The sequence below is a fragment of the Lathyrus oleraceus genome, chromosome 3, assembly GCF_024323335.1.
Source record: "Lathyrus oleraceus cultivar Zhongwan6 chromosome 3, CAAS_Psat_ZW6_1.0, whole genome shotgun sequence".
Lineage (NCBI taxonomy): Eukaryota > Viridiplantae > Streptophyta > Magnoliopsida > Fabales > Fabaceae > Lathyrus > Lathyrus oleraceus.
Window position 1 is genome coordinate 102,481,889 of NC_066581.1, and position 10,405 is coordinate 102,492,293.

At 37.0% G+C, this 10,405-nt stretch overlaps 1 protein-coding gene across 1 annotated transcript; it reads left to right on the top strand.

The window, feature by feature from the left end:
• The first annotated feature begins 901 nt into the window (after positions 1-901).
• On the top strand, positions 902-1,642 carry LOC127129909 (uncharacterized). The gene has a single exon (XM_051059014.1). It carries the CDS (start codon positions 902-904, stop codon positions 1,640-1,642), a length of 741 nt encoding a protein of 246 aa, XP_050914971.1.
• Positions 1,643-10,405: the final 8,763 nt, after the last annotated feature.

The following is a 10,405-nucleotide window of genomic DNA, read 5'->3' on the forward strand; positions in this document are numbered from 1 at the left end:
CTTCTAGACTTGAAATCCAAACAAGCAAAACCAAGCAAATGAATACTTAACCAAGCAACCGATTGCAACACCTTGAATGAATACACCTTGATCAAGCCCTTAAGACCATGAATAGGTAGGCCTCTGATGAATTGTTGGACAAACATATGAAGCTCCATGAATGACCAGATGAATCTCAATCTTGAATGCACACACCACAGATGATGATGCCATAGTCAGAAACCCGAGTTTCAAGGACTTGGATGGTCATGATGATGCTTACACCTAACACCAATGAATTAGGGTTTCCACTATGATCCATGATGAATATCTACAAGGTGAAAAGTTCAAATACAAACATGGACATCACATGAACCCTAGCATGGGGACTCACCCTTCATTCCATGCCTTGTGTGATCGAGGCCCTTGAATCCATGATTTTGAACTTTTCAAGTGCAAGTGGAATGCAATATGATACTGTGGGTATGTAAATGAAATGAATGCTTATCATGATATACAAATGATTAGGGTTAGTGACCTAGATGATCATTGTGAAGGGTAAGGTGAATTTTGGGGTATGACAAGTAGAATTGCTCGATGAAAAATGTTGTTAACCGAATATGATATCCAGTATGTGACTCAAAAAGAAATAAGGGGGAGTGTTTTGTCTGACTACCTTGCTCACTTACCTGTTGAGGGTTATCAATTGTTGAGGTTCGACTTTCCAGATGAAGACATCATGTTTATTAGAGATTTCTCTATTCCATGCCCCGAGGAAGGCCCAAAACCAGGATTGTGATGGACACTCGTGTTTGAAGGTGCTTCCAATGCTCGTGGTCATGGAATATGCGCAGTTATTACTTCTCCAACTAGCTTCCACCTTCCATTTACCGCTAGATTATGCTTCAACTACACTAACAATATGGAAGAGTATGAGGCATGTATCTACAGTATGGAGGCGGCCATTGACTTAAAGATCAAGATTCTTGAGGTGTATGGAGATTCAACTCTGGTAATCAGTCAGGTAAAAGGTGATTGGGAAACCCGAGATAGCAAATTAATACCTTATAAAGAGCACATCAGAAAATGGATACCCTACTTTGATGAAATATCTTTTCATCATATTCCTAGGGAAGAAAATCAGTTAGCAAACGCTCTAGCTACGTTAGCGTCTAAGTTTAAAGTCAAATGGAATAATGAAGCACCAACTATCCATATTGATCACTTAGATGAACCAACACATTGTCTAGTAACCGAGGCAGATTCTGATGATAAGCCTTGGTTCTATGACATAAAGACATTTTTGGAGAAACAACAATATCCTGAGGGTATATTTATTACTGATAAGAAGGCCTTGAGAATACTCTCTTCCAAGTTTTTCTTAAACATTGATGTGTTATATAAGAGGAATTATGATTCTGTGCTGCTTAGATGTGTGGATAGACACGAAGCTAGCACGATCATAAAATCTATATATGAAGTCTACGAGGGTGTACATACGAAAGGTCCTGCTATGGACAAGAAGATACTTCGGGTTGGTTATTACTGGACAATGATAGAGGTAAACTGTTACGACTTTGTTAAAAGATGCCACAAATGTCAAATATATGGTGACAAGATCTTTGTGCCACCAACTCCGTTGAACATTCTAACGTCTACATGACCCTTCTTTATATGGGGTATTAATATAATTGGATGATAGAGCCTAAAGCTTCCAATGGTAATCGATTCATCCTAGTTGCTATTGATTACTTCACAAAGTGGGTCGAAGCTACTTCATATGTCAATGTCACTCGACAAGTGGTTACTCAATTTATCAAGAAAGAGTCAATTTATCGCTACTGAATTCCTAGCAAGATCATGACTGACAATTCCAATAATCTTAATAATAAGATGATGAAGGAGCTATGCGAAGAATTTAAGATTGAGCACCACAATTCTTCACCATACCGACCCAAGATAAATGGTGCCATAGAAGCAGCTAATAAAAATATCAAAAGAATCATCCAGAAAATGGTAAAGACGTATAAGGATTGGCATGAAATGCTACCTTTTGCTTTGCACGGTTATAAGAAGTCGGTTCGTACATCCACTAGGGCAACTCCATATTCATTAGTGTATGGGTTGGAGGTTGTTCTACCAATTAAAGTGGATATTCCTTTGCTCAGGGCTATCGTGGAGGATGACCTTGATGAAGCTGAATGGGTTCAATCTCGATATGACCAGCTGAATCTGATTGAAGAAAATCGTTTGACAGTTGTTTGCCATGGTCAATTGTACCAAAGACACCTCAAACGAGCTTTTGATAAGAAAGTTCTCCCTCGTGAGTTTCTCTCAGGAGAACTCGTGCTCAAAAGGTATTCTGTTATTTGTAACAACCCAATTTTTAGTATTTATTTATTATACTATTATTACTTATGTGGAGTGTTAATTAATTATTTAGTTGATAGGAGATATCATGAATAATTGAATTAATTAACTTGGTTTAATTTATTTGAATTAAATAGAGATATTTAAATATTAGGTCTTATTGGGCCTATTAATTAAGCTAGAAGTATAATGACTTAAGTCCAAATAGAATACTAATATAAATAGTAAGAGGTGAGGAGAGTGAGAATTAGGATTCATTTGATCATTGAAGGCAATAGAGAAAGAGGAGAGGAAAAGTAAAGAGAAGAGCTAGGGTTTCCAGAAAATTGAAGAGGTAGGGGGGGAATCCTTATTGTTATGGGTTAGTATGATCGGGTCAATGGGTAGATGTATGTTTAGGTTAAAATCCCTAATTTTGCATGGTTTTGGAATTGTTAGGTCTTGATGAATATTCTCGATTTGTGGTGATTTGATTGAGTTAAAACTGTAAATTAATGTTATATACTAAGAGTATTGTATGAGTTATAATTTTCTGAACGTGTAGCTTTTTACGGAATCGAAATCGGAGGTCCGGAAGTCCTCCAACGATGAAAAACGCAGAAAATTCTGCATGCTGTTTCACAGTAACCGGTTACTCACCGAGCGTTAACCGGTTACTTGCTTAAAAATCTGCATTCTGTTAAACTGAGTAACGGATTACTCATCGAGCGTTAACCGGTTACTTGCTTAAAAATCTGCATTCTGTTAAACTGAGTAACGGGTTACTCACCGAGCGTTAACCGGTTACCACTGTTTGAAAAGGGAAAAATTGAGATTTTAAATGTTGTATTTATTTTGAAATGTAATCTAAGTGTGTGTAGTTGATAATTAGCCTATACTTGTGAATGATATACTGTTATGAATGTGTATATGTACCATTGTTGGATTGTGAATGATATATTGTTATGAATGTTTATATGTACCATTGGTGGATTGTGAATGATATATTGTTATGAATGTGTATATGTACCATTGGTGGATTGTGAATGATATATTGTTATGAATATGTTTATGTACCATTGGTGGATTGTGAATGATATATTGTTATGAATGTGTATATGTACCATTGGTGGATTATGAATGATATATTGTTATGAATGTGTATATGTACCATTGGTGTATGATTCATAGAGTTGAATTATGGTGATATGTGGAATGTTAAGATGGTAGAGATGATCTTAATTGCATATGTATTGGTATTTGTACATTCATTCATGGCATGGTCGGCTTCATTGTGGAAGCGGTGAAACTGTGGGTTCACATGGTATTAGACGTTGATCCTTGAATGGAAATAGGCGTAGCAGACGTTGATCCTTAATTGGAAATAGATGTAGTGGCTTGGATTCTAGATATTGTATCAGAAAGCGGTGGAACGTTGGGTCCATATAGACGTTGATCCTTAATTGGAAATAGGCGTAGCAGACGTTGATCCTTAATTGGAAATAGGCGTGGTAAATAGACGTTGATCCTTAATTGGAAATAGGCGTAGCAGACATTGATCCTTAATTGGAAATAGACGTGGTGGCTTGGATTATAGATATTGAATCGGAAAATGGTGAAACGTTGGGTTCACATTATGGTACCACATGCGTAGAGTCACATGTCTTGCATTGAGTCACATTAGAGTCATGTGAAAGTTGAATGTTTACATTATTGTGATTGTGATGTGTGTATGAGATATGGTAATTGAATTTGGTGATGTTTGGATACATAACTTGGCAAATAATGTGATTATGTGATAATTGTCGTTATGTGTATTTTTGGGAATATACTATTGGATTTGAATATTATACTCCTTGAGTTTTTATGTGTGCTTGAAACATGTGAAATAAATGTTGTTTAATATTATTTACATGGTTATATGAAGTGTGACGAATTCCTTTAATTGTTGATTTAATCATTGTGCTTGATTAATAGTTCTTCATAATGATTTGAATTCTCACCCTTTTTGTTTAAATGTTACCTTTACATGGGTATCGCGCAGATACTCAAGAGTAGTATCACTGAAGTAAGTGGACGATAGCTCACTCGAGATTAGCTGGAGAGCTGCGGTACTTCATTTAGAGACTAAGTAGTGAGTCAATGCTCTGGTCATGTAACACTGGGTAGATTGGTAGTATGGAACTCATATCTGATTTGGATACGTTTTATGTTATTAATTGTGAACATGTTTAATTGAAGAGAATATTGAGAGATGATCATGGTATGGGACATGGATCATTTGATGAAATGCATGGATATTCGTTATTTTCCGCTGCGAACGCATATGCTTGAATATTCATGATAATTGAAATGTGTTATTTTAAATGACCAGGTGTATTGTATATTGATGATGAATGATGTTGGTTTTTGAAAGCTCTTAGTTTTTGGAAACGTCGATGTGACGCCCTTTTGTTTATATGCGTGCTTATTTACTTTGATTATATGTTAAGTATTTTGGGGTAGAAAAGGGGTGTTACATTAGTGGTATCAGAGCCTGGTTGACCAGTTGGTCAATAGTCGTTAGGGTTTTCTATCCCGTTGTATTTGATTCATGTATCTGACACGATCGATACTGTTGGTCTGATATATTAGTGGTATCAGAGCAGGTCGGTCCGTCCGGCCAGGTTGTTTAGTTATGTTTGTTCCCTAGTATGCGACATGTGTGTGAGAACACTGTCGATGCTTGTTTTAGTTTCCATTTGCAGGTTGGGAATGAAATAAGTGGGGGAGAAGCGTCTGCTTCCCTTGGATGTTCCAATTGTATCGAGCTTGGACATTAGGTTGTTGCATGCAAGAGTGCAGTGTTGGCTAGTTAACCTGTTTTGAGAATGTTGTGCTTTCCCTGAACCCGAAGAGAGGTTGGATTCGAGGATGGCGTTGGTTAGAAGTTAATCGGGTGTATATCAACTATTTCGGGAAGACGGTTATTTTTCCCGAGGTTGGTGCTAAGGAAGATTGGTTGGTGAAGCGGCACCTTCGTATGTTAAGCTTGGTATGTTGAAGCTTACGTGTGGCATTCTTGACGAGATTAGAGAAGATCAAGAAGTGAAGAAGCTTCGTGGTAAGGAAATTGCTTTGGTGAAAGTGATATGGGGCGAAGTCACCAATGGCAATATTACTTGGGAACTCGAGGATAAGATAAGGAAATCGTATCCGGAGTTGTTCGTTTGAGGTGAATTTTCGAGGACGAAAATCTTTTAAGTGGGGGAGAGTTGTAACAACCCAATTTTTAGTATTTATTTACTATACTATTATTACTTATGTGGAGTGTTAATTAATTATTTAGTTGATAGGAGATATCATGAATAATTGAATTAATTAACTTGGTTTAATTTATTTGAATTAAATAGAGATATTTAAATATTAGGTCTTATTAGGCCTATTAATTAAATTAGAAGTATAATGACTTAAGCCCAAATAGAATACTAATATAAATAGTAAGAGGTGGGGAGAGTGAGAATTAAGATTCATTTGATCATTGAAGGCAATAGAGAAAGAGGAGAGGAAAAGTAAAGAGAAGAGTTAGGGTTTCCAGAAAATTGAAGAGGTAAGGGGGGAATCCTTATTGTTATGGGTTAGTATGATCGGGTCAATGGGTAGATGTATGTTTAGGTTAAAATCCCTAATTTTGCATGGTTTTGGAATTGTTAGGTCTTGATGAATATTCTTGATTTGTGGTGATTTGATTGAGTTAAAACTGTAAATTAATGTTATATACTTAGAGTATTGTATGAGTTATAATTTTCTGAACGTGTAGCTTTTTACGGAATCGAAATCGAAGGTCCAGAAGTCCTCCAACGATGAAAAACGTAGAAAATTTTGCATGCTGTTTCACACTAACCGGTTACTCACCGAGCGTTAACCGGTTACTTGCTTAAAAATTTGCATTCTGTTAAACTGAGTAACGGGTTACTCACCGAGCGTTAACCGGTTACTTGCTTAAAAATCTGCATTCTGTTAAACTGAGTAACGGGTTACTCACCGAGCGTTAACCGGTTACCACTGTTTGAAAAGGGAAAAATTGAGATTTTAAATGCTGTATTTATTTTGAAATGCAATCTAAGTGTGTGTAGTTGATAATTAGCCTATACTTGTGAATGATATACTGTTATGAATGTGTATATGTACCATTGTTGGATTGTGAATGATATATTGTTATGAATGTTTATATGTACCATCGGTGGATTGTGAATGATATATTGTTATGAATGTGTATATGTACCATTGATGGATTGTGAATGATATATTGTTATGAATGTGTTTATGTACCGTTGGTGTATTGTGAATGATATATTGTTATGAATGTGTATATGTACCATTGGTGGATTGTGAATGATATATTGTTATGAATGTGTATATGTACCATTGGTGTATGATTCATAGAGTTGAATTATGGTGATATGTGGAATGTTAAGATGGTAAAGATGATCTTAATTGCATATGTATTGTTATTTGTACATTCATTCATGGCATGGTCGGCTTCATTGTGGAAGCGGTGAAACTGTGGGTTCACATGGTATTAGACGTTGATCCTTGAATGGAAATAGGCGTAGCAGACGTTGATCCTTAATTGGAAATAGACGTAGTGGCTTGGATTCTAGATATTGAATCGGAAAGCGGTGGAACGTTGGGTCCATATAGACGTTGATCCTTAATTGGAAATAGGCGTAGCAGACGTTGATCCTTAATTGGAAATAGGCGTGGTAAATAGACGTTGATCCTTAATTGGAAATAGGCGTAGCAGACGTTGATTCTTAATTGGAAATAGACGTGGTGGCTTGGATTATAGATATTGAATCGAAAAGCGGTGAAACGTTGGGTTCACATTATGGTACCACATGCATAGAGTCACATGTCTTGCATTGAGTCACATTATGTCGCAACCTGAAAAAAGGAGATGCGAAAAAATAACCGGCGAAAGAGAAATGACAGAAGAGTCGCCACCGTGCGTTATTTATCCCAAAGGAGGGAAAGGAAACGCTCAAAGTAAACCTGGAAAAAAAGGAAAAGACAAGGTCTCGCAACCAAATCTTGGGTTTGGGAGTCGGTTATGCGAAGGGAAGGTATTAGCACCCCTACGCATCCGTAGTACTCTACGGGATCCACTTTTGTTGTTTTTGTCTAAAGGGTGTGGGTTTATCTAATGTACTATTTATTAAAAGAAAGTGAAAAGGAAATGACTCGCACGGATGTCGCGTCCACTGCATATGTATCTCATCTGAATATAAGAATCAAAGTCTTCGTAGGTCGGCTGCCTATGGGTTAGGGGGATATGTGCTCGATAAGACGTCGCGTCTTATGCCTACGTATCTCATCTGGAATGAGAATCAGAGCAAGCCGTAGTTCGGCTAACTACGGGGTAAGGGTTGTGTTTTGGGGTGAACGACGTTACTACACAATCTACCGGATACTCGACCTTTGGAGACTTACTCGCCTGTAGTAGAAGGAGATAACGTGTTCTTAGGAGAAGAAAAATCAATGAGTTTGTTTGTGTTTTAGGGATGCTCATGCAAAAAGGAAGTCCTAGACGAAGGAATAGTGCTACCTTAATTGTCATGCAAACGGGAGACTATACGAAGTCTAGCAAACCTATGGGGAGACGATCATACCACACAAAACATGTATCTTAAAGTAAACACACCAGCAAGGGGCTCAAACATACATGAGTAGGGCTTTAGTCAAAAGGGGTCATATCAACCTCGACAAACAAGCCATGGAAGGGTAATCAAAAGGGCTCTTAACCACTGACATTGAACGTCAGGGTGAGCAGATCGAAAGGGTAATGAGGATAAGACCTCATAGCTCTTAACCCTGGACAGGGTGAGCTCATGACAAAAAGTGGGGATTCAGAAAGGTGGAACCCTCTCCACTGACCGACCGGACAAGAGATCTTGGGCTTTTGTTCTGAAGCATCGACACGTAGTGTGAGCTTAAAGAACGACACACTGAATAACGGGGGATTGATTGCTAATCCCTTTTATCCGTCAATTGCCTCTTCTTGGAGGTCTTTTGATCGCGACTTTATGAGTCGAGAATGGGGTACAAACTGCAAGTGCACAGTTCTATCGCGTAGTTTTAAAAGATATCGATCCCACAGGGACTTATGAATCGATATACCGTTATCTAAGGTTACTTCGTAAAGCTAAGGTGAATAATAGTTGATTGTTTGGGGAAGGAAGCTAAAAACTAAACTAATATCTAGATTAAATATTAATAAAACGGATATCGGTATGTAGTTCGTCAAAACTAGGGAATCAATTCCTTGTCGGTCTCTCGGTCTTAAAATAAATCGTTTCGATTAACTTTATTGGTTAAAGGTTTTATCTCAAACTCTCGCTCTGTTGAAGAAACCATGATCTTATATTAATGTAGCTGTCACTTATAATTAAGTCAAAAATCATATTTTGAAAACAATAAAGTTGCAGAAACTCTTTTTAAGAAAATACTGACCGTTTTAAACACCCTTATCTCAAACTCTCGCTCTGTTGACTTAGGTTATACAATTAAATCTAAATGCTTAACTCTCGTCCTCACATTCAATCTTTAAAAATACTTTTTGGAAAAAAGTCAGAATTTAATTAATTCTAAAACTTGCTCTCGCCCTGAGATAGACTTAATGACTAACTTACACTGTCCAGTTAAAACCTCAAACTCTCGCTCTGTTGGTTTCAACTTCTTTATGTCCTTTACTTTTGTAAAAAATCTTGTTATTAAACCTGTAAGTTAAGACCATAAAAAGATTGATTCTAATTTTAAGTTTGAATAGACCGACTCAGTCTCGACCCCTTTTTCTGCTTACTTTACATACCGATACCTAGGCGAATTAGCCAGACATGCTAACTAAATAATAACTATTATCATGCATACACAGACTCATTTCAGGCAGGCAATGTAAATAAACAATAGAATAAAACATTAAATATTAAATAACAATTAGAGAACCTGAATGCGTAATACAATGGTCTTGAACACTCCTCCACAAGCCGGTAGGATTTGTTCTTCGATTCTTCAATTAAACAGTAAATTAAATCAAGGAAATAAAAAAAACTCGAATATAACGTAAGGTTAAATCCGGTATAAAGTTGCACAATAATTTCCGGTGTAGAAACTATTATGCGAAAAATATCTAAAAGCTAAAAACGGGAAAGGTAAATTTGCAAGGGAAGAAGAAAATAAAACTTGCAAAAGAAATAAATAAAATAAACAATATTAATTCTGCTGGAAAAAGAAAAATAAGCAAAAGCTTGAACAGAAAATCGGCAGAGCTTCGGTGTGTGTAAACGGCAAAGAGAGGAGAGCAAACGAGAGGGATTAGGGTAGCTATTTATAGTAGTGCTACTAACTGCCTTTTTCTTCTTTTCCACGAGTCTTCAGCATGCTAAATTCATGGCTTGGGAATAGGACACGAAGTCCTCAATGTTACTTCCATTCTTCTGAGAGCGTAACTTGCGCCAAAAAGCTAGTGGACTGGTGTGACGCTCGTCACACCATGTGTGACGTCCGTCACAAGGCTACTTCGCGTGACGCTCGTCACGCGTCCTGTGACGTCCGTCACAGGCACAACATTGGTGACTTGTGCGCTTTGGGCTGGGCTTTGGCCTTTGGTTCCTTTTCTCTCCTTTTTGTTCCTTTTTACACCTCCTTTTCTTCCCTTTTTCACTTTTGCTTCAAAATGGGTACCTGATGTAAATAGAAAAGAAATACTGCATAATATCTGATAAAATGGGATAAATTAAAGTAAATGATAATATAATCTAATTAAGTTAAGTCTTAAAATGTGATATAATTTCGTGTTATCAAACTCCCCCATACTTAAATCTTTGCTTGTCCTCAAGCAAAATTCAGTATAGTAAAAGTTTTAGCCAGATGAAATTTTAAAGCACACATCAATTCGTACTAGGTTGCCAATGGATTTTTGTTTAGGAGGACTTGAGTTTAATCTCGACATCAACAACTACCGTTACAACTTAGATAACCCTACCTTATGCCAATCAGTTTCAAGTACCCTATGATAGCTATCCTGGTTCCTTTAGTC

Coding starts and splice junctions, on each gene's coding strand:
- LOC127129909 (XM_051059014.1), top strand. CDS start 902: ATGGAAGAGTATGAGGCATGTATCTACAGTATGGAGGCGGCCATTGAC.